Raw genomic sequence first — 25,617 nt, 5'->3', positions numbered from 1 at the left:
TCCATTGGTGAAGATTTGAAGGCCCACAAGATGGCTATCATGGATATGGAAACATTCCTACATCCATCAAGAGTTTATTCTGACAACATTTTTGATGAATATTGTTCTCTTGAGAGATTGAAAGGTTACCATCCAGTCCACACTTGGACAAAAATGTTTAAGCTGAAAACAAGTGAAAAAATTGCTTACAATCTAGTTTGACCAGCTTATAGACTTATCCAAATATTAGGTAAATTAATTTTATAAATGAATAATTATGTGTGTGGACAAATATACTGAAACTGGCAATAAGCCAAAATGCGCTTATAAGTTAGTTTGATCAGCTTATAAAGTTGTCGTAACACATCCTTATTAGGTGAAACTTTCATTCAGTCCTTTCTCAAACTCTGTTGTTTTCAGAACTTTCTCATTTATGAACTTCCCAACATGCTGGAAAATAAGCATTAGAATATGTGAAGAATCTTTCGATACATCCCTTCTTCCTCCTGCAACTGAAGTCAGTATAGAACCAATAAAACATACTTGATCTTTGATCTCCACCTCATGCTATATTGAGTTTATCGACAGAGAACATAAAGAGTTCAAAAATAAATACTAGTATAAACTTGTAGTATTTGTGACTTTGGCTAACAATTTGGTCCCAGTTCTCCCATCTACATCTCCACAAATGCCAATTGAACTCGCAGAATAACTTACAAAAGTGGGAGATACACCAGTTCTCCCAGAAGGCAGGAGCAGAATAAAAATGTACCTGCCCTCCAACGGATGTTATGAAGAAACCTTCTGTGCCACAATTAGTTGATATTGGTGAATCAAGTATGGAAGGTGATATATACAACGTCTTTTTATGTAGGAAATATATTCAATAACCTAGACATTTATTGCCTCATTCTTCTGATGTCCATGGCCGAGCCATCTTTGAGTGTTTCCCGGGCATCTGTGTCCATTCCCAGGGTGGAGAGTGCAGCTGCCTGAAGATAGAAAGCAGTAGGCCAATTGGAAAATTGTACTTGTGCTTGCATCGCGTCTGCAAGAGCTTCTTGTGGCTTCTCACTCATTAGGTAACACAAGGAACGCCTTGCAAGCACCGTTGGGGACTTGACATTTCCACCCTCAAGAAACTGCAGTGCAAACAAACAGTTTGAGAGGTACTCATCACTACATGACTTACAAAATGGCGCGTCTTATGGATTGACATAGGATATTATATCATAGCATGTCTTATACAATCTAAATCTTGTTTCACTTCCAATTATGGAAAAAAAATATTCTTTTTCTCTGTAGAACTGCAATCATTTTAATAATGAAAATGATACTAACTAATTGTACTAGGTGTAAAATCATGTGCAGTTTCCATATTGATTGCTTACCTGTGTGTAACATTTGATTGCAGTTGTAAAATCTTTTTCTCGAAATGCAGAATCGCCAGATTTCCTAGTATTCAGGGTCTCTTGTATTTGATTAGCCCACATCTGAAATGAAAGCTGTAAAAGCAAAAGAGTTTCACATAAGTTTTGTTCCTCAAAATCCAATGGAATCTGCTGATACAAAAATAGTCATGACTGGTATGCTGCTAAGTCTGCTATTGCATTCTAACTGTTATCTGCATTTTTGCTATAACTGACAGTCGTAACCAGTGATACTGAAAACCAAGGTCTGCACTTTTAGTTTCATTACAGCAATTTAACATGGACATATCTCCTCTTAGCTGTTCCAGTTAAGGGAATTTGAGCGTACTAACCTCATTAGCGATCCCCTCATCCTCCTTGTATCCAGCCTTTTCTAATATCTGATGTATGGCAGTTAAATCACATCTCGAACAAGCCTCACCAAGGGGTGTTAAGGATGGCTGGGTAGGTGAGGTGGTTTCATGAGCAATATTCATCAAAACGTTTGATGGAACCTGCAAGGTATATCGAGTCCAATTTCGTAAAATCACAAAGGAAGAAGTAACATGCATGCATCAATTCTAAAACGAAAGGTATATTTACGTCTTTTTCTTTCTGAAGAGGTGTTAAGGAGGCCACAAGAGATTTCACATTTGGCCGGTCATGAGGTTCATACTGCAAACAACGTGAAGCAAGTTGCACTAGCTCAGTCCCATCGACATCTGAGAAATGACCTTCCAAGCATGAGTCAATAAGAATCAGAAAATTCTTTCCGCCTATAAGGTCAAGTGCCTGCATAAGAATTTGAATCAGAAATGGTTTCAGTTGGACCTGTTTAAGATGGTGAGAATGATTGAATAAGTTGGGTTATTGTTAAACATGTTGCAGTTCAAAGATCAATATAGCATGTTTAGGAGCTTAAGGGGCACATGCCTGAAGGCTAATATTCTTCTATTGACTTAGCCCACGCAGTGCTTTAGAAGACTTACTATATATAATATCGGCCTGAAGAAAATAAAATATAACGATTTTTCTAGTACTTTTTATGCTTCTATTTTGTATAATATCGGCCTGAGATGAGTTTAAATAGAGAAACCCCCTATCTTGTTTGAGACTGTGGCGTAGTTGCTGTAGAGGTCTTAGATGAACCCCTTAAATCATTTCAAACTCTAGTTATTACTGGAGAGTTTGTTGTTACCACCCTGACAATACAGAAAGCTCAAGGTGAAGTAACTAAAATTGAAGATAGTAGGCATTAACATACTTTCTTCACATCATTTCAAACCTTTGAATGTCCAATCCTAAGGCCTCGAGAAATACATTTAGGTGAACTAGGTGCTTTAATTGAAGTAAAACTGTAAAATTAGACGGAGACCATCAACTGAGTGTTTATTATCATATCCTTGTGTGCATAGAAAGAAGCTGTTATTAAACTCAATATCCTTTTTCTTCTTGAGGAACAGTTTTGAAAACAAACTCAGCACTTACGTGGCTTGGAGGAATATGCTTCCCGCTTATAAGATCAAGCAATAGGGCGCCAAAACTGTAAACCACACTCTCGGGGATCACCTTACCTGCCATTGCAATCACGATAGAACATTCAAATCAAATAACTGACTAGAAAAGGTGGATTATCGATCTTCAGCTTCTTCAATAAAGACATGTTGAGTTTAGTCACTTGTACTCTTAAAAGAATAGCTCTCGTTCACTATGAAACTTCTTCATGTCATAGTATTAGACAATGTCTATATATGTTAAATCCAAGAAAATGCTATAACGACTCTTTAAGCCAGAGACAGCCAATCATTCTCTAAACGATGCAAATAAGAACCAACATGTATAAGCAGAAATAAAGAGAAAAGGAAGATTTCTATCATATTAGGTGAGATAATTAGTAGAATTCAATCTTCTTTACTAACACCTCATTCTGAGAGCTGTTAATTTGGTAATGATCAGTATTTAAGTTGTTCCGCGATTTTTAGCAATGTCTTTCAAACATGTTGGTGTATGGCAGTTAAAAACTTGATAGCAGCTGATGTACCTGACTTCAAATATTCTGGAGGTGTGAAGGCCAAATTTGTACTATAACTCTTGCCATCCCTACTGTTCTTCATTAAGCCAAAACATGATAGCCTTGGTTCGCAATCCTGTCATGTGTTGACTCATAGTAAGAACAAGGATGTACAGATGGCTTGAATGTTTATGGAGCACAAATACATATATATAGGGTAAAGATCAAAAGAAAACTTACTTGATCGAACAAAACTCTGTAAGAATTTAGGTCATGATATAGTTCTCTCCCTCTACCACTGCAATAGTCTAATGATTGTGCCAGATACAAAGCAACTCTCAACCTCATCGCCCATTCCAATGGTCGGTTATCCCCTAAATCAATTGAACCAACATAAACTATATATAGTTAGACAAATATCACATCATGATACTGTGAGTTTTAAGCCTCATTACACATGACATCGAAAGGGTTAGGTTAGATAACGACTTGATTACAGAGCTATTGCTTAAATTGGCACATCAAGCACACTACAATGAGAATGAATATGAAGGATAATCAATTGCTTTTTCTCAATCTTATAAAATCCACAAAGAGAAAATGAGAAGAACTTACAATGGAATAAATGTTTGGATAGTGTTTCATGAGGCATAAATTCAGCCACTAGCAACCTCTCACCCCCTTCACAGCAACACCCTAACAAATTAGCCAACCTCTTACTCCTCAGCTGCCCCACTGTTTTTGCTTCATCCTTAACAATGAACACAACTTCCAAATAAATACACATCATCTTCTTGTTTGCCGAAAATATAACTATATAATTAGAAGTCTCGCTCACCCTAACAACTTAAACTTTTAGATAGGATGGTTGCACAATTCAACATGCAAGCAGAGTAGGCAAGAGGTTTTGAGTTCATATCTCTCAGCAAATCAAAAAACAAAACATATTTTCAAGCGTTTGGCACATAAAAAAGAATCAGATCCACACGCAGATGTGGAACAAACTGGCCACCAGACGCATAGCCTGTCTTAGTTGCAGGGTCCACAATCCAATGGATAAAAGCTACTGGATTCGTCCTAACTCGCAGCTGATGCTCTAGCCCACACGTGAAGGGACGTGTTGAAGACATAATCATACTGCTAAAAATGTTATTGAACTTCAACAAAACAAGACATGAGAAATGAATACTCACAAGAAATTGTCGAGGATCAGGCCATGCTGACGACTGAAAACGCTTGATAGCTATCCAAAGGCCATTGCCATTAAGTCGACCTTTAAACACAACGTTGGCTGCTTTTTCTCCATGTTCAGAAACAATATTATCAATGGAGAAACTTGAGGTAGCAACCTTCAACTCCTCCAAACCATATTCTTTGAAAGCTGGTAAATTCAACTGCTCATTTTCAGTCCATTTTTCTGAACATGAAAAATAAAAGATAAGTCATTTACGTATACATGCATGCACAACCAAGATTGGTTCTTGATTCTTGAAAGTCCAAATTAATCAACTAATTTTTTTTTTTAAAAAGAAAAAGCTTACCAATATTGGAAGCATGTATATCATGCGATTTGATATTTGAAGGCCATAAACAGAAACACAAATTGGAACAACGACCACCCATTATACAAATTTTCACAATATATAGGGAGACAAAGTGGTCATGAATAAGGTGACAACTTTTCTCCCCTAAAAATCCTCTTTAAACTAGAAAAAGAGAAATGGTAATGGTTATCTGAGTTTCACATTCAATATTCAAATTTGTTATCAAAATGGACAAAAATATAAATACCCCTTTGAAGATAGAAAGCCCACAAATTCATGCATGCACAAATTAAAGGGAAAATGTTAATAATGGGTATTTTCTGCTGTTGTTTATTTTGCAATGATAAAGAATTTAACTTCTACAAAATATTGATCTCATAGGAAAAAAGAGGGAGAGGAACATAGAAGAAAGACCATTTTTTGACAAAGCTACGTTTATCTTCTATTCTTTCGGAAGAATTAACGTTGTTGACTAAACAATTTAACAGTAACATGCACAAATCAAAATGAATTATATATCTATCTTTTAAATTTTAATCATGGTTAAATAATAAAAGTATATTTTTTAAGACACATATCTTGTGTTCATTTGTTTGATGTGTTTAAAAAAAAATTCAAACAACATGCTTTTTCTACGAATTCTAGAATTTATTTGACTTTTTGTATTATTTTCTTTCATTCGAGGAGTTATGATGCTAGTATATTTGAATAATGTACAAGAATTATATAAATTAGAGGACATTCATTGATTTATTAATTTCTCATGATGTGTTATAACATATGCATATAAAGTGGTATTTTTAGATCAAGTAAAGATATGATAGGTGTAAAAATGAAGATTTCTTGTAAAATTATATAATAAAATTAAATATAAAATAAGATTTTTAGATCGTGTAAAATAAAAATATGATAGGTGTAAAAATAAAAATTTCTCATAAAAATATAATAAAACTAAAAATAACTATGAGTGGCCTAGATAATCAATTCTCTTTATGAGTGGCCTATTTATTAGTACTTAATACTCCAATATATTCCGTTCCGGCACTCTGTTCATTTTTGGACGTCTCACGAGGTTTATGACACCATTTAATTTTGTCCCTCCTCGAGTTATTTAGTTTTTAGTTATCATAATAAGATTTTGCATAATTCTTAAGAAAAAATTACTTCATTCGTTTAAAAAAGAATGATCTATTTTGACTTGACACAAAGTCTAAGAAAATAAAGAAGACTTTTGAATCTTGTGGTCTTAAATTAAAGTTGTGTCAAATGTATTAAAATGTCCTTTAATCTTGTGGTCCTAAATATGTCACATGGAAAGTTGAAATTAAAGTATTACCAAAAAAAGAAATGAATCATTCTTTTTTAAAGTTAAGTAATTCTTTCTTAATTTTTAAAATTGACAAATATTTATTCAAAAACGACTATAGTATATTTAAAATTCATGACAACTATTTTCAGGAACTTATATTTATTAAACGATTCAAGGTGGAAACGTTTATCTAGTTTGTAATCAACTCTGGGAAATTACCAAAAGAAGAAAAAAAAAAAAAAGACTTTAGAGGAGGAAATAATAGTAAATTAAAATTACTAGTAGAATTTATGTAAGAACTGAGGCGTCTTAGAAATGAGTTCTTTTCATCAATCCTTCCCATAAATAAATGTATTCTTTTAACATAAAATTAAATTATCCAACATAACCATTCTAATACATTTGGAGGGTACGATGTTGTCTTCTAGATTTTTGTCCGGGATTACATGGCTTGGCGCTATTGAAGAAGCATAAACATATATTTCCTTTCTGACAGATTGCGTCAATGAAATTAGCTCCATGATCTTTTTGGCAGTCGGCCAAACATTGTTTTGCATCACATGAATCATCGAGAGTTTCTACTTCACATACTTCTGCATTTGCTGAGAGAATTTGAGTCATTACGAATATGCCTGTCAAAAAAAAAAAAAAAAAGGACTTGATAGAGAGAAACAAAATTGAAAATTCAACAAATTTGAAAAGCAAATAACGATATTATACATACCGCAAATACAAGCAATGAGAAAAAAGGAATAGCGGGAAAATGCTCCAAAGTGTTCCATTATTATTGATGAAGAATTTATTTAGTGAATAAACTAGTCACTTCTCTTATCTTTTATACTAGAAATTGTGAAATTAGTTTGACCCATATACAATTAAACAAGGATTTACTTGCCAAAACAATATGGAGAACATGGAAAATTGTTCATTTTCTTACCATGGAAAAGTTTGGTATATGATGTAATAATCCATTTTTTTTTAATCTGTGTTACTTCAAGAAAATTGTTAATTTTCTTACCATGGGAAAGTTTGGTATATAATGTAAAAATTCAATTTTTTTAATCTGTGTTACTTCTGGAAAATTGTTAATTTTCTTACCATGGGAAAGTTTGGTATATAATGTAATAATCCAATTTTTGTAATCTGTTACTTCTGGGAAAATTGTTAATTTTCTTACCATAGGAAAGTATGGTATATAATGTAAAAATCCAATTTCTTTAGCCTGTGTTACTTCTAGAGAGAAAAACTTACTATCTTGGGCCGGTTCGGTACAAACCGGCACCGGCCCACTTTTGCTTACCGGGTTTTGTTCGTGAGTCAAGAGCACGTGTTACGGTCTTAGCTTCGGGTTAGTAGTATAAGTTACATAAAACTAAATAACGTAACCGAAAGATTAAATTATTGTACAAGGCAAGGATTTAGGAATAAATTTGTAACGTAAGCCAAATACTAGATCCTTTTAGCTAAGTGTGTGACACAAATGAGCTCGAGAGCGGCAACAAGAAAACCTTAAAACCGCTAAAGAAAATAGAAAAATGCTTAAGGACCAAGCTAAAGAAATATTATTGCTTCAAGGGTTAGAATGAGCAGAAATCTCATCCTTTACAACAGGGGATCGGAGGGGTTATCTATTTATAGGGCGTCAATATTGCTTATGGCAAATGAGTGACCGCCACTTGTCATAGTGCCGCCGAAGAGCAACCAACCTATAGGCGTTTGTTAGATGCAGTTCAGCCAAGGGCTGGCTGTGCCTTCTGGAATTCTTGACAGAATGTCCTTTCATTTGTCTGCTGGCATACTTAGGTGGTCTCGGGTGACTTCGTTAATTATTTCCGAGTGAACACCTCATCGTATGGACATTGTTCTTGAGATGACACCGTTGTGGGGTGGTTCCTCTCATACCTGGCCCAAGTTGGTCCGGTCAGCCCAACCTTCATCTAAGCCAGATTGTTTATCAATAGCTATTTGGTTCACGATTAAAGATTTGCTTGTATTTGAACAAAAGGTATTGAGTTCATTCAAACTTCATAGCTTATGCTCTATTTCCACCTATGCCCACACGCGAAGGGACGTGTTGAAAACATAATCTTACTGCTAAAAATGCTATAGAACTTCAATAAAACAAGACATGATCAAATGAGCATGACAAGAAATTTTCGAGAATTAGGCCATGCATGCTGACGACTGGAAATGTTTGATAGCTATCCAACAGCCATTGCCATTAAGTCTTACCTTTAAACACAACGTTGAGTGCTTTATCTCCTTGTTCAGAAACAATATTATCAATGGAGAAACTTGAGGTAGAAACTGTTGAAAATATGTTTCAGAAATAAAGTAAAGTAAGAATGGATATTTTTAGTAGTTTTTAATTATTAGAGTTCTATGTGATTTAGGAATTAGTTGTCCTTTTATTATTTGAATATGAATTAGTTATTCCAATTTAAATTGGAGTATAGTTAGAAATTTAGCTATAAATATATATTTTGAGTTATTAATAAAATAATTTCCTTTGACAATACAATAGCCGTATTTATTTTTCTCTCCAACTCTTTCTCTGTTTTTTCTCTAATTTCAAAGCTAAAAACCAACAATTGGTAATAAGAGCCTATTTTCTTGAGAGATCAATTTCAAAGCTAAAAACCAACAATTGGTATCAAGAGCTTATTTTCTTGAGAGATTTGTGAGAGAGAATTCGGAAAACAACTTTTCCCAAATAGCCCCTCCTGTCTTTGGTGGTGAGAATTACCATCTTTGGGCAGTAAGAATGGAGACTTATCTTGAGGTTTTAGATCTTTGGAAGGCCGTAGAGGAGAATTATGATTATCTTTCACTGCCCGATAATCCCACGGTGGCCCAGATCAAAAATCAAAAGGAAAAGAAAATCAGAAAAGCTAAAGCAAAAGCAAAAACAACTTTGTTTGCTAGTGTTTTTCCAATAATTTTCATGAGAATTATGGCCTTTAAATCATCAAAAGAAATTTGGGATTATCTGAAGGAAGAATACACAGGAGATGAAAGAATACGAGGCATGAAAGTGTTGAATCTAATAAGGAAATTCGAATTGCAAAAGATGAAGGAATCTGAGACCATCAAAGAGTACTCAGACCGACTTCTTAGCATTGTTAACAAGGTAAGATTGCTTGGCATAAAATTTAAAGATTCAAGAATTGTTGAAAAAATTCTTGTCACTGTGCCTGAAAGATACAAAGTATCAATAACTACCTTGAAAAACACAAAAAACCTGTCCAAGATTACGTTGGCAAAATTGTTAAATACGTTGCAGGTGCAAGAGCAAAGGAGGCTTATAAGACAGGATAGTTTGGCTGAAGGAGCTTTGGCAGCCAACCATAAGACTCAAAGCAAGGGTAATAATTTCAGAAAAAAATTACCCACCTTGTCAGGACTATGGCAAAATAGGTCATCCTCCATTTAAATGTTGGAAGAGACCAGATGCACAATGCAAGATATTCAATCAACTTGGTCATGAAGTCGTGATTTGCAAAAACAAATCTAAAAAATATGAAGCAGATACCCAAGTCACCAAAGAAGAAGAAGATCACTTATTTGTGGCAACATATTCTTTAACCAAGAAATCTAATTTTTGGATTATTGATAGTGGTTATACAAACCACATGACATGTGACAAAACTCTTTTTAAAGAGTTTTTGCATTTGGAAAATAAGAAAATCAGAATTGGGAATGGTGACTATATTCAAGGAAAAGGGAATGTTGCAATCAAAACAATTTCAGGTACAAAAATAATTTCAAATGTCCTTTACGTGCCCGATATTGATAAAAGTTTGTTAAATGTTGGTCAACTAATGGAAGAAGGATTTAAACTATTGTTTGGAGATAACTATTGTCGAATCTTTGATTCCACTGATCTTGAGATCTTACAAATTGATATGAGAGGCAAAAATTTCTTATTTAATACAGAAGATGCACATAAGTCATGCAAGAACAAAGACAAATTGACAAATTTATTCAAGAGGCCAAATTCAGCCGAAGCCGAGACAATTTCTGATCCAAGAAGGAGTGTTGAAAATGTGTCTCAGAAATAAAGTAAAGTAGGAATAGATATTTTTAGTAATTTTTAATTATTAGAGTCCTATGTGATTTAGGAATTAGTTGTCCTTTTATTATTTGAATAGGAATTAGTTATTTCAATTTAAATTAGAGTGTAGTTAGAAATTTAGTTATAAATATATATTTTAAATTATTAATAAAATAATTCCCTTTGACAATACAATTACTGTATTTATTTTTCTCTGTTATTTCTCCAATTTCAAAGCTAAAAACGAACAACAACCTTATGTTCACAATATTAAAGATATGCCATTTGCATGCACAACCAAGATTGGTTCTTCATTCATGAAAGTTCCCAATAATAATAATAAAAAAAAACTAAATATTTACCTATGTTGGATGCATATAAATTGGAACGACCACCCATTGCATGTACAAAATTCACAAAAAAGAAAAAAAAGAGAGAACCTCTAGGAAGACAAAGTGGTCATGAAAACGGTGACAATTTTTCTCCCCTAAAAATCCCCTTTAAACTACAAAAAGAGAAGTCGTTATGGTGCGTTTCACATTTCAATATTCAAATTTGTTATTAAAATGAACAAAAAATGGATACCTTTTTGGAGATATAAAGCCAACAAATTCATACACAAAAGAGAAAATGTTAATAATTGGTATTTTTTGCTGTGATTTTCTTTTTTTTTTTTTGCAATGATCAAGAATTTAACTACTACATAATACTTTCTCTAGTCCAAAATTAAATAAGTGAATTTTTACATCAATATACACTTATGAAGGAGAAGAAACTAGTATGAATTTTTATTTTTACTCTTTTAGATATTATCAAACTACTCTTGAAATTTTAGCCATATTAAAATAAAGTCAATTAAGTCTCTTAAAACTCATAAATAGAAAGTGTAAATGAAAGGTAAAACTGAAATAAATTTTTAACATGTCTCATGAAGAATCAACAATTCACTTATTTTGGACATTGAAAAATAGCTCAAACATTCACTTATTTTGGATTAAAGGGAGTAATAATTTTTTTAAAACGGTAATGATGAAATGACTTCAATATTCTTTTTTATCTAAAATAAATTATATATATTTGTGTGGTAGTAAATAATTTTATTAAGTCTAAAATAAATACTTAATAAATATTATTAACGTTGACAAATCTACTTAATAAATATTATTAAGGTCGATAAATTTTAAATGGGCCTGACTGAATGATTTAAAATTTTTAATTATTAAATTTATGAAATTGAAATTGTATTTGGTTAATCTTTTTACCAAGAATAACTGAACCAATATTTATATTTGAATATATTACATTTTTAAATATAATATATTTTTAAGTTATAAATTATTCCCACTAAAATATGCAATATACTGTATTTTTAATATGTGTCACCCCAATGAATATAAAATACAATGATAATAGAATTTAAGGTGGGGCACCCCTGCTTGCTAGTGGCAAAACTCCCTCTTATATATTTACTAGAGGTGCGTGGCCCGTGTCAGCACAGATTCAACATTAAAATATTTATTTGTCTTTTCAATCTTGATATATTTAAATAAAAAATTTTAATAAAAGGATTGCATATGTTTTCTGGGATTCATCCGGAATCTAGAATGAGTTCAACATATGTTATTTTAATATGTATTTAGATAATATAAGTTGTTAACTATTATAATTTATAATATTTTTATGTAATTTTCAAATTAACATAAGTTACTTTATTGTCTAAATTTTTGTGGCATTGATAGTCAATTATATTTTAAAAATAATTTAAGTTTTTAATTATTGTGATTTGTAATACTTTTCTTCTACTATCGTAATTTATAATACTTTTTATGTAATTTTTGAATAATATATGCTACTCTCCCTTTTCAATTTTTGTGTCGACGATAGACAATTATATTTTTTAAAATAATTTAAATTTTTTATCATTGTGATTTATAATATTTTTTCTATTTCAACTTATGTGGCACAATGCTTAAATGACAATAGTAATTAATTAGGGGTGATATAGTAAAATCACGATTGAAGTAGCGAAGCATAAATGTCTTAAATGACTTACAACAACTAATTAGAAGTGACATAGCACAATTACTATAAAAAATACTTGTGAAAAAATTAAGTGGACCTCATATAAGGTGTCAAGTTAATTTGAAACATCAAGACTTAATTTATCATTTTTATATCTATTTTATTTTTATTAAATATTATTAAAATTTTAATACTTAAATGACTTAGAATAATTAATTAGGGGTGATATTTAGTAAAATTATGATTGAAGCAGCTGAAGCAGACAAGTCATAAGCGTCTATTTTAATTTTTTTTATTAAATATTAGCAATTTTTAATATATAAATGACTTATAATAATTAATTAGGAGTGATATAATAAAATTACGATTGAAGTAACTTAATCAGACATGTCAAAAATGTTTATTTTATATTTTTTAATTAAATATTAGAAAAAATACCCAATTATCTCCCTGAACTATACTCAAAAGGGTTATGCCACACCTCAACTTAAAGGGGGTCCTATTACCCCCTGAACTAATTCAAAGTGGAATTTTCACCCCCTTAGTGCCTATGTGGCACACACGTGTGCCTACGTGGACACTTCAATGTATTGTGCCACGTATGTGCCACATAGACACTAAGGGGGTGAAAATTTTATTTTTAATTAGTTCAGGGGGTAATAGGACCCCTTTAAGTTGAGGTGTCGCATAACCCTTTTGGGTATAGTTCAGGGGGGTAATTGAGTATTATCTCTAAATATTATTTATTTTTAATACATAAATAACTTATAATAATTAATTATAAGTGATATAGTGAAAGCATGGATTCAATATTATTAATTTTTCAATACATAAGTGACTTATAATAATTAATTATGGGTGATACATTAAAATCATGATTGAAGCAGCTGAAGTAGAAATCAGTCAACATTTTAAATTTTTTTGTTAATTATTGTTATTTACAGTACTTTTTATTTTCTTTTCAAATAATATATGTTGCTTTATATCTTCTTCTGTCCCATTCCAATTTATGTGGGACTAATATAATTCGGATAGTCAATCAAATATTTATGTTGATATATCATTTTATTATTCTTAATTTTCTAATAAAGAAATGACTTATAATAAGGGGTGATATAGTAAAATCATCGTTTGAAAGACGACTATTTAATTTAAAACATTAACAGTTAATTTTGCATTTTATGTCTATTTTATTTTTTTATTAAATATTATTTATTTTCTTAATACCTACATGACTCATAATAATTAATTAAGAGCGATTGATTATGTTATTACTATAAAAATTAATATAATTTTATCATATCCAATAGTAATCATCGATAACTCACCGGAGTAGTATATTAATTAAATACGGGATGCTATATTTTGCATATGCAAAATATGATATTATTAAACATTATTGGATAGTGCATTATATTTACTAAAAATTACACAAATACACAACTTATATTTTCAATATTACAAAAAATCTCAACTCCCTAAACTTATTACAAAAATCCCAACATATACATAGAATGCTATGTATATATCGGCTATGTTGTGTATATTAATAGGGAGAGAGAGTAAAGTAATTAAAAAAGTGGGAGAGAGTGTAATTACTTTCAAAAGTGTTGATATTTATGTTATTTATACTTATATTTATCTTTCACAACAATAAAATTTTACTATATATTTTTCTTTATTTCTTTTTAATTTGATACATATTGACCCAACACAAATTCTAAGAAAATATTCATTAGAAATTTATTTTATTAAATTAAATTTATTAATTTTGTACTTTAAAAATTTAAAGTTAAGTTTAAATATTAGTATTTCTATATAAGAAAAAAATAATTTTAAAATTTAAATTTACTAAAATAAATAAATAAAAATTTTAATTTTCTATATAAAATTCAATTAAAATAATAAAATTGATTTACTTTAAATATTTAGCTACAATTAATTAAGATAATTTTTTATTTTGTCACGATTTATGCTGCACCGATAAAATTTTGAGAGTTGAATAGAAATTTTATCTATTTTTAAAAAAATATTTTAACTTGATAATTATTGTGATTTATAATATTTTTTACGTAATTATCAAATAATATATTTACTCCCTGTGTCCTAATTTATGTGGCTTCGATACAATTTTGAGAGTCAACTAAAATTTTTATATATCTTTTAAATATTTTAAGTTGTTAATTATTATGATTTGTAGTACTTTTTATTTTGTCTCAATTTATGTGGCGTTGCTAAAATAATACGAGTCAATAAAATTTCTATTTGTCTTTTAAATATTTTAAGTTATTAATTATTGTGATTTATGGTAACAAATTAGTTTTGAACATGATAGGCAATTAAATAAATAAAATTTTTTTACTTTCAATATGTAGTTATAGTTAATTAATATAAATTAAAAGAATATATTAAATATTTAAACCATTATGATGAAATGATGGAATCATTATATATTGGGGCATGATATGTAATTAAGTGGAAGTAGGTGGGTTTTTTGGTAATTACATGAGGGGACGAAACCACCTCTTCTATATAATAGAAATAGAAATATCTATAATGTATATCTATATCTATATCTATATCTATATCTATATCTATAATATATTAAAAGTGTGAAGACCCTTAGAAAAGTGATTTGAACTTATTGTCCTTCATTAAAAGACTCTTCTTTAGACAAAACTGTCTTTTCACATATTTTTAATTTATTATTTAATTATTTTTTATTATATTAACTAGACTTCCTAAAATATATGGAACTCCTAAAATATATGGTAGGAGAATTAATTATATTTTCCTTTCTACTAGACTTTCTAAAATATATAGTAGGAGAATTAATTAATATTTTTCTTTTTACTGTTCAATTTAAAAAATACTCCTAAAATAAGACTCTATTAAGAAAATATTTTATAAATATTGAGATGTACGTGAACAAACTGGTTTGCCTATTGGGAGAATATGATTGATGCTCATCTAACTTGATTCGATTGCATGTCTAGATTGGTGGATACTTGATTTTCTAGCCCTTAACTTCTTCACTGTTTTTATCAGCATAATGGAATTCAACATTTGTGTGTGTGTGTATATATATATATATATATATATATATATTTTGTTTTCATTCAAAATCATTCTTTACGGTCAAAATTTTCGCTCAGACAAGAATTAGTTGGATTAAGATCGAAGTTTTGTGATCACTATTATATTTTTTCTTATAGTTTACAGGTCGTAGATGAATGTCGGTTGACTTTAAAGAATTTCTTGTGCAAAGGTTAGGTTTAATTGTACTGTTTTGATATCTTTATTATCTTATTGTTTTATTTTAATTTACAGATGTTAGATGAATGCGGGTCGACTTTAAAAATATTTTTTGTTTTATTTTAATTTACAGATGTTAGATGAATGCGGGTCGACTTTAAAAATATTTTTTAGGTAAAGGTTAGGTTTAATTGTACTGTTTGATATCTTTATTATTTTATTATTTTATTTTAATTTACAGATGCTAGATGAATATGGGTCAGCTTTGAATTTTTTTTTTTTTAGGTACATGTTAGATTTAATTATATTATCGTAATATCTCTATTAGTTTGTTATTTTGTGGTAGTTTATAGTTTGTAGATGAATCTCAATCGACTTTGAGAAGTTTTTGTGTGGAAAATTTAAGTTTAATTGTATTATTTTGATATCACTTTTGTCGTATTATTTTATTGCAGTTTACAGGTGATAGATAAATGTTGGTCGGCTTTGAGGATTTTTTTTATGTAAAGGTTAGGTTTAGTTGTATTATTTTGATATCTCTACTATCGTACTATTTTGTTATTGTTTACAGGTGATACCATGCTAGATGAGTGTCGTTCGACTTTGAGAAAATTTTTGTGTGTAAAGATTAGATTTAATTGTATTATTTTGATGTCTCTATCATTGTATTGTTTTGTTGCAATTTACAGATGTGGATGAATGTCGATCGAATTTTAAAAATATTTTTGATAAAGATTAGGTTTAATAAATAAATTCTCAATCTTTACATACTCAAAATATATTAAATTTAACTATTATATTCATCTTTATTATTTAAATAAATATCCTATTTAGTGTTATATTTGAACTCATTAAAATGAGATACACGCGCAAGACACGTACACCTAAACTAGTATGATAAAAAACTAGACTAAATTCAATGTTCGAACTCCATGGCGATATTGGATTTTCGAAAATAGATTGTTTTCACAAAATTAACCTCTGAGACCTAATTTTAGTAATTTTCGAGTCAAGAGTCAAAATGAGATCCAAAATCCATAAAACTGAATCAACCACGCTTTCAGCTCAAAATCGATGTTCTGAATCTGCTAGCACAGTCCACTTTGCGATTCGACACACAGAACAACAAATATTGATCGAAGTTAACTATGAAACCTTTCCAACCTCTAAAAACCACAAATTTACACAAATCATTTCGAACCGCACCGGGAATCATGTCAACCATCTCCACATTCCAGAAATAACACACAACAACCATAGGGAGGGGTAAATAGATCAAAACACATAAAAAGGGAAAGGTTCACAGAATCGCCACTACATATTAATTACTTTTTAATGAGTGTACGTGTTAGAGCTCGTCTTAATTCTTTACTTGCTGGACCAAAGAGGTAGAAAATAGGAAAAAGGACTGACAATGAAGATTTGAGGCTATCCCCCCCTCCCCCCTCCCCCCTCCCCCGATCATCTAATAGCTTGACCTTCCAGAAATAGCTAATCTGGAATCAAAGTTAAGGGTCAATAACACAAACACCCATAGACAGACCAATTTGCGTGGTGACATCATCTATCTAGGGACCAACCATTTAGGTTAACTAATTTACCAATTTTACATGCTAAGCATTAGAATAAATCACTAGTACACATGATGTTGTATTACTGATTTTTTTTCTCTTCCTATTGAGCAGTTGTCTTAAACACAGATGGTCAAACAGTGCATTTTTTTACAAAGAGGCATTCCAAGTCAAAATATTGATATAGATGGCTTTATTGGATCTGGATGGAATAAGTCGCTATTCAAATGATACGCTAAATAACACGAACTCACTTTAATTCTTTCTACTCTTGAAAAGATCACATCAAGTAGAGAAGGATGTGCCTACAATAAAACTACTACACCAACCAGTAAAGCTAACAAAAAGTGGGGTATGAAAACTGAACTAGATCATACTTGTATAATTTATTAAAGAAAAATTCTCCAATTATTATTGTCAATGAATATTTTACTTTTAGAATTTCATGTTCACTCTTCACAAAATGACTTCTCGTATTTGTTTCCATTCGCTGACCGGTTAAATTCCCATTCTGTTATATCACACAATTAAGCAGCCTAGCTACTTAATATCTGATTGTTAGAATGTACGCCACTGCATGCAATTTTCATCTCGAAAAAGAGGTTAATTGTTAATGACCATAATTTCAAGCACGATAGCAAGTGCAGCTAAGGAAAAAAATATTCAATTTGCAGAAATACTAAAACAAGGAAAGGAGAGCTCAATTTGCAAAAATGCAGCACCACCATCTTTGAACTGGACCTCATATCAAGCAATGGAATTTCATGGGTGTCTCATAACATGAAATATGATTTCACCATTCTGTTTTTCGTTCACGTACATGTGTTAATCACATCATCTAACTCCATAGACAAGTAGCAGAAGATGCTAAAAGGTAATAGAAACATAGCAGTTTGATCTAAATAGCATTCAAAGATTTCAACAAGCTGACACCAGGGCAAATGCTCGCACAGGCTCCCATTATCCTGCATGGAGAGTTCGCTAGATTCTTGACAGTGCAACAAATAATTTTCAACCGCACCAAAATAAGATCACTGGAAATATTGAGTAGATTGATTACTTACGTAAACCTGATATCAAATACCTGCACACTAAACATACATATTTATATAACCCTTAATGTTCCCGTGGCTGTTTTTCTTCTCTTTGGGGTCGAGATCTTCTCGATCCCTTTGGACTTCCATCCCATGTCCCCGTAAACAAGTCCTTGTACTTCTCCAGTAAGCGATCCTTCTGATCAAGAAAGCCTAGCACCTCATATGTATCAGCTACTTTCTGCACGATTGACTTGTCAGGAGGTTTCCGATCAAATGCTTCTAAGCCCTTGAATAGCTTAATAAGATCCTCAAGCATGTGATTACGGTAATATACAGAGATCATAAGACTACACAACCGCCAGGGCACAGAATGCAGATCGGAACCGATTTTCTTATTCCAAAACTCATGTGCCTCTTTTGCCCTGTGATCCATATCCAGTGATTTAATTAACTGCTCATACGTCCCCATTGTATTTCCCTGACCCTTGCTTAACATCCACTTAATGACCTGAACAATTCTATGCCATTGTTGCTCTTTCTCTAGTTTGAGCAACACCTGCTTTAGGGATCCAATAGGGAAATTCTGCTCCCATGCAACCCACGCATCAAGTGCACCATATACAGCTTCCTTACTATCCTTTAGATCAAGAAGAGTATTTACAAGAAAGCTAATCTTGTCCTTCCTCGAGACATTTTCTCCTACTTGGGGTTTGTGTTCGCCTCCAATGGGTTTTTTTGCAAAGGAAGAGAGAGATTTATAGCCAACTTGATCACGAGAGGACCCTATTGTCTCTGCATCACCCCTTTTGGGGATTGAATGCTGCACATCTGTACTGTAACTGTGGGTGAGGATGGAAGTTCTATTCACTGTAAGTTGACTAATTTGTCTAGCCAGCCTTGTAATTATTGTCAATTTGGACATCATATGTAGCCTGGCATTTAAGTAAAAACAACAAGGTATCAATGCATGAATTATCAGAGCAGAAATTTTCTGGACATAATCTGCATTGCCAGTTGCCACGACAGTAAAGCACCAGTTATTTTAAAAGTCAGTAAGCTCCAACACTTGAGAATGCATAAAATAACGAAAGGAATTGTATAGCAGTTAGAAATAACTAGATTCAAAGGCAAACAGCATAGTGCAATCATAAGTCCTTTGCAGAAAAAGTTGGACATTGACCCATATTGAAGAAATTCGCCAAACTACAACTGGGGTAGTGGCGCTTTTTGAAGTGCCAGTACATTATGAACCCAAGGCTTGGGACCTTGCAAGTTATGGCCAGCAGTTAAGGGGGGGACTCAGGGGAATTCCATCAACATGGAATAAGACCATGTGGTAGAAGGGCCCCTAGCTAAGAGACCAAGTGACATTTATGTTAGCATGTTACTCACGTATCTTGATTCAATTCATTTCAGCCTAATTACATTTTGGATTAATTAGACATAACCCATTTATTTGAACTTATTAAACTTGAATAGAGAATCCCATTTAACACCTATATATCGTAAAACTTTATCGATGTCTATTTGGAATCTGAAAATGTTAAAAAATCTATAAATAAAAGACTCACTTGGCATATAGTTTCGTACATTACATGATACCCACATGTTCCATATTTGTATATCTTGTGCATCTCCTTGTCAACAAATTAAGAGAAAGCAACAAAATTATCTAACGCGAATGTTCAAATATTTTGGGCTGCAAAAGGAGAGTTCATATCGAAGTGCCCACTTTGAGTTGACTGATAAAGTTCTTTTAAGTTTAGAAGTTGGGCCTCCAAAATATACATGTGTGTTCCGCAATTTTTCTCTAAAAATCCATCTATGATGACCCAAAAGTCAGCAAGATCTAATCTAACGACCTAGAAATGGCCAGCATCAATGTTGCAAACAACGGATAGTAAATCTAATTGCTACATAGGACATAACGGAGCAAACAAAAGCAATATCTTGTGCAAGTTATGTCAGACTATTAGGAAATGGGAAATTCATACTTTGATATGTCATATGAAGTGTGTTAATTAGTTGGGGTAATTGAGTATGAATACTAAATTTTGTACCCTGTAGTAATAGGAGAACTGATTTTGCAGTTGGCTGGGCGGTAGGAGTGGAATAACTGACACTCAACCTTCTTTCCATAAGAACAAGTGCAGTTATTTTGTGCTTTATCAACATTGGCTAGACACTGTAGGTTCTTGAAATCTGTTTTGATATCTCTGCGGGCTATTAATCTCTGTTTCTGCATATTCAAGTAAATTTCTCGATATGGAGTATTAGTCATCTGACTCTGTCGCTAGAGTTATATGACATTCAACTCAAGCTAGAGGAGAAGGTTCCTGTGAATTATTTCAATAGGCTTAGTACTCTACTTTTGATCCTTGAGAGTGCATATGATATGATATCCACCTTTAAATTCCGGGGATAACCAAGCCAAAATTTCGATCTGGAACATACCAACGACTTTGGTTGGTACCAACAATTAGTCTGTGTGTGTATGAACATTAGAATGTTAGAATTATTTATTTAATGTGGACTTAATATTAATTTTTTATTAAGTTAAAGTAAAACGGGCTGATGTTATTAGTTGGTGGACAAGACACAGGCCTTGTATTCATGCGGATTCCATATGGGCTTGTATCCATTTCATGTTATTGGTGTGGGCTGGCAATAGTGTAGGCATGTAGTAGACCTGTAAGCCCATAATAGGGGTGCACTAGGTTAAGGCTAGGTTCCCTGTCCTGGCTTTAACATAAGACGTATACTCATAAGCTGCCCATAAGCAAAAGAGAGGAAGACTCAGCGTTGTTCGTCTTCGGTTAGGTGATACAATGGAGGACAAAGATACGCACTTTTCCTCTCGCATATTCCGCTACTTTAGTGTTCTTGGTTTATGTGAATTTGTGGTGTGTTTCTCTATTGATTTAACACTTGGTATCAAAGCTTTCACATAGATCTTGAACCCTATTACTCAGTTCATGAGAAAAATAATTGAAAATAATGATCGTGACGCACTCCATCTTAAACCTAAATTTGAAACGATTTTCCTATTCCTTTTGGCTGCTGACTTCGTTCCGATTGTTGCACACTACTTTATTCCATATTAAAAAGGGTGTACATATGATTAAGAGTCGGTCGATGGTCAAATCAATTGGATTTGAAAAAGCGGATGAAACCAAATCAATTGGATTTGTTTTTTAGAAATTGTGGCGTATTTTTCGGGTTCTGGGTAATGGAACAGTTGTTTCCGTTCGATGTGAAACTTAATCAACGAAGTGCTGTTAGTTTAAAAGAAAACTGTCTGAAGCTGTAATTGCAAAAAAATGATTGTCTTCATTGACAAAGTTTTCCGCTGCTTTATACCTTGTCAAAAGTAAATAAATATGTTTGAAAGTGTATTGGTAGTATTTGCAAATTAAAATTGTTTTAGAATTTTTTCACTATCTTGAAAGGCGAAACCGTACTTTAAAAGACATGATGAGAATATGATGAGTATCTAACTTACAGAGTTCTCTGGAGTGAAGCTATTAAAACATCCATGTACATTCTTAATTGTGTACCTTCCAAGTCAGTCCCTAAAACCGCTTTTGAGTTGTGTGCCAATAGAAAACCCAGTTTAAATCATTTTCGAGTTTGGAGATGTCCAAGGTAAAGATAAATAAAACTGAACCTAGAGACTCGCGTTGCTTTTTCATTGGTTATCCAGATCATTCTAAACGATACAGGTTATACTGTCCTAGGGAAACCAGAATAGTTGAATCTTAAAATGCAAAATTTCTTGTATGTGGGACTATCCTAAACTCCGTGGGCATAAATTTATCGATTAAACAAGCATTTAAGGTATTTAATTTTGTACATGATATGATTTTTGAAATTGTTGAAGAGCATGCATTGTAAGCCCCGTTTTATGATAAATTTTATATAAACTATGAGGTTGTTTTTCCTAAACTTGAATTGTTTTCATGTGTACATGTGTTATTAGTTTGAAAAGTTATATGAAAGCATGATTTGCATGATTTTGTTATGAAACTCATTGTCCTAACAATGTTATGGATTGTTATTGTTTTATGAACGAATGAAAGGAGCTTTTCTTGATTTACAAATACTCATGTTTCCTAATAAAAAATTTGCATGTGATTGATGAAAGAAATGACCATAAAGTATTGAAAAGGGAATAGTTTGCATAAGTTTTCATGTGTTTTGAAACAAAAACTCCCTCATGTGAACTTTTGAGAAAGGAGATTCAACAGGACGTGACATAATTTTAGATTACTAAGGACATGATCGTAGATAGAAAGTTGTAGAGGACGGATTAGGGTAGAAAGTTAGTATGTAGCAACGCATTGTCTTGTTATCTGTCCACGCTAGTAGTTATAGTATTGCTCCGGTAGTTTCTTTTCCTTCGATTTTTGTTATTATTTCTTGTTGGTTGTACTTTGACTATCATATTATTTTGTTGTAGTTTCTTTTTTGTTACATGTGTTGTTTTTGTACTTCTGTTATTTCTTTTTTGGACTACTTTGGAGGATTTTTCTCAAAGTCGAGGGTCTATTGGAGACAGCCTCTCTAACACTGAGGCAGGAGTAAGGTCTGCGTACATTCCCCACAGTGTGGGATTATATTTGGTTAGCTGTTGCAGTGTATGAGAAAGGAACAAGCTGAATGAGAATATCTTTCTTCCTGTCTCTCTCTTTCTTCCTATCTCCCTCTCTTCTTCCTTCTTTGTTCGGATTTGTCCATTGTTGAGCTCACTAGAACTCTTCCTATTGTTGCACATTCTTTTGTTGATAAGGTAAAAGTTAGCTTAGTCATCAATCATTTCACCTATATATTCCAAGTCATTTACAGTCAAACAAAATGTTTATGAAACAAGATAGCAGTCACACAATGTATTCAACCTCTTGGCAGCTCTCCAACACACAAAATTCGAACACCAAAGACAGTCACATAGTATTTCTTTTAGATGACAGTCATTCAATACAATGCCAAAGGACTGCTTATCTCAGTTGTGGAAAATTTTCAGCTTGAGCGAGCTGAAAAGGCGTACCCAAAAGCACCCCACACTTGCTTATAATCAACACCCAATGTCTCCTGGTTACTCAGACTGAGTTTATCACTCAAGCAATTCGTCGAACATGTCATATGCATAATACAGTTAACGTATCACAAGCAATATTAGCAGGTGCCGACCCGCACAATTACAGCGCAACGACGAAAATATGGAAACTCAAACCACAATATACTATGTATTAATCGCAAAATACTTTCAATTTACAGGGGTTAGTGGAGTTGGGAAACCGGGGCTGCGTAGTGCAAGAGAGAAAACAACAAGGAGAGGAATGGAAAAAGTACGTACCTGGTGATCGCCGGTAATGGACTGAAGTAACCGGAGGTATTGCGTGCGGTGATGTTTGGGTCTGAGACTCTGAGTGCAAAGGAAATAGTAAGAAAAACAGAGACGAGGTTTTTTTTTTTTTTTTTTTTAAATGCCAAGGCAGTGTTATTTCTCCTCCGCTTGGCAGGGCTACCTTGAGAATTTTTGTATTTCTCTAGTTTAAATTTACTAATTTATATTTATAATTTATAATAAGAGATTTGTCTTCGATAAATGTTACTACTACTATTTATTAATAAAAACCATGATTATGTTCCATTTTTTTGATATTACTCTTGTATATAAATGAAGAATGGGTGTATTATTATTTTGTCTTTTTGTGTAGTATATTAATTCTTTATTTATAAGTAATTATTATTATTATTATTATTATTACTAATTTTAGAGTTGCGGCGTTATCTGTTTCGAGGCAATTCACAAGCAACACAAAATGGTATGTACTTAAAAAATGTTTTTGTTTTTTATGTATCTTTATCCTTTTCTATATGTTTGCTACTGAGTTATGTTTTTCTGAACTAGGACCATTTGTTTAATATTTCAATGTCACTTCCATTTGTTGAGATTCTTGATTTTCAGATTGAATAAACATGGTATGTCTTAAGAATGAATTAGGGTCCAATTAATATAGAGGTTCATATTGATCAGGTAAAGGATCGATGGTTTGGTTATATGTACATGTATAATATGTGACTGAAATCAACCAATCATGAACACGATTGAAATATGAAATGCGTATACATAAATTGACTCAACGGAAATATTTGGCATGTAAAATAAGACCATCAAATACTGCGTGATGAGGTTAAAAAGGGTTCAAATTGCAAAAGCTAATAGTACCCGAGGCTCAAAGTCTTCTGTAAGCAAGATATTTGCAGCCTTAATATCTATGTAGTTTGTTGGAATGTCCATTAATCCGTCCTTTGTAATTTGTTCGTCTGATTTTGCTTGGACAACCAATTTACGACATCTAAACTTTCACTTCGCTTAACTACATAGTTCAAAAGGAAGTTGTTTGTATGGATCAACAATGTTGGTTTCAAAGCTTTGAATTTTTGTTCGGCATATACTTTTCTTATTCAAATGGACATTATATGTACAAATATCTAAGGTAGTGAAGTTCTTTGTATGGATCAACTGGGTTGGTTCAAAAGCTTTGAATTTTCGTTCGGCATATGCTTCTCTTATTCAAACTGACGTTATACGAACAGATATGTAAATTATTGCTACCACTTGATACATTTCATGACAAAGGAGTCGGTAGCGTAGATTTTCCAGCCGGCTGTAACATTTTCGGCTGCTGTCTTGCAATGGTCGATATTCTTTCATCCCGTATTGACAGATTTTACCAGTTCTTTCCCCTTTTATTATTTATATTGTACCTAATTCATCTTCTATTTTGACAATGCAACAGCGGATACCATAATGGATCAGAGGCTTTTTGTGGACTCCATCACAAAAGAAACTACAGGCTGGACCTGCAAGGTTTAGGTAGTTGACAAGTTTCGCCCTCGCAAGAGCAAAGACTCATTTGTCCATTTTCACACAATTCTTGTGAAAGATGAACGAGTAAGTTTCTCTCTATATCCACTCCCTAAATACTCAAGGTGATACCTGCAAAATGTCTGTCATGAAGAAATAAATGTGCACTTTGGAAAAAGATACATACTATTACTACGACGGAATTTCTCTTACAATTTAGCTCTATCAGTAACTCCTATTTAATGTACTATCTTTTACCTTTTCCACTTAGCAACAATCACTGTCTACTGCCGGTATAAATTGCCAACTTGATCGTAAACTGTTTAAACTCCAAATACAAAAGTCATCCTTCAGATTTTCAGACCAAAAATCAGATGTGTTGGCTGCTACATCATTCACTGAAATAGAACAAACAGGTAAGAGGGAAAAAATTTAACCATCCACACCAGCGAAAAAGGATTGAAGGTAACAATATTTTGATATTTCATCTACTACCATACTCTATTTCCCGTGTACCTGACCTCTAACAATTACTCAAACATTTATTATGAATTC

General features: G+C 32.2%; 2 protein-coding genes and 1 long non-coding RNA gene across 3 annotated transcripts; all 3 read right to left on the bottom strand.

Annotated features, from left to right (window-relative positions):
* Positions 1–503: 503 nt before the first annotated feature.
* LOC107874617 (serine/threonine-protein kinase BSK5-like) lies at positions 504–5,401 on the bottom strand. The gene is made up of 10 exons (XM_016721379.2): positions 4,941–5,401; positions 4,593–4,816; positions 4,015–4,150; positions 3,640–3,773; positions 3,430–3,535; positions 2,877–2,962; positions 1,992–2,180; positions 1,742–1,903; positions 1,371–1,484; positions 504–1,121 (listed from the first exon to the last, which is right to left on the bottom strand). Exons 1-10 carry the CDS (start codon positions 5,020–5,022, stop codon positions 879–881), a joined length of 1,476 nt encoding a protein of 491 aa, XP_016576865.1. The 5' UTR covers positions 5,023–5,401; the 3' UTR covers positions 504–878.
* Positions 5,402–6,552: 1,151 nt separating this feature from the next.
* On the bottom strand, positions 6,553–7,060 carry LOC107874618. Its single transcript, XR_001675542.2, has 2 exons — positions 6,977–7,060; positions 6,553–6,884 (listed from the first exon to the last, which is right to left on the bottom strand). It is a non-coding gene; the product is annotated as an uncharacterized LOC107874618 (long non-coding RNA).
* A 10,843-nt stretch (positions 7,061–17,903) lies between these two features.
* LOC107875503 (pentatricopeptide repeat-containing protein At4g18975, chloroplastic) lies at positions 17,904–23,884 on the bottom strand. The gene is made up of 2 exons (XM_016722241.2): positions 23,545–23,884; positions 17,904–19,123 (listed from the first exon to the last, which is right to left on the bottom strand). The coding sequence occupies exon 2, from the start codon at positions 19,114–19,116 to the stop codon at positions 18,271–18,273; it is 846 nt and encodes a 281-aa protein (XP_016577727.1). The 5' UTR covers positions 19,117–19,123; positions 23,545–23,884; the 3' UTR covers positions 17,904–18,270.
* Positions 23,885–25,617: the final 1,733 nt, after the last annotated feature.

Source organism: Capsicum annuum, chromosome 6, assembly GCF_002878395.1.
Source record: "Capsicum annuum cultivar UCD-10X-F1 chromosome 6, UCD10Xv1.1, whole genome shotgun sequence".
Lineage (NCBI taxonomy): Eukaryota > Viridiplantae > Streptophyta > Magnoliopsida > Solanales > Solanaceae > Capsicum > Capsicum annuum.
This window is presented reverse-complemented; position numbering and strand designations above follow the sequence as displayed.

Excerpts from the sequence above, each read along its gene's own strand:
- LOC107874617 (XM_016721379.2), bottom strand. The coding sequence starts at position 5,022 with ATGGGTGGTCGTTGTTCCAATTTGTGTTTCTGTTTATGGCCTTCAAAT. Across the intron at positions 4,151-4,592 it reads CTGATCCTCGACAATTTCTT|GATGAAGCAAAAACAGTGGG; the intron begins GTGAGTATTCAT and ends TTCATTGTTAAG. Across the intron at positions 1,485-1,741 it reads ATGAGGGGATCGCTAATGAG|CTTTCATTTCAGATGTGGGC; the intron begins GTTAGTACGCTC and ends TTGCTTTTACAG.
- LOC107875503 (XM_016722241.2), bottom strand. The coding sequence starts at position 19,116 with ATGATGTCCAAATTGACAATAATTACAAGGCTGGCTAGACAAATTAGT.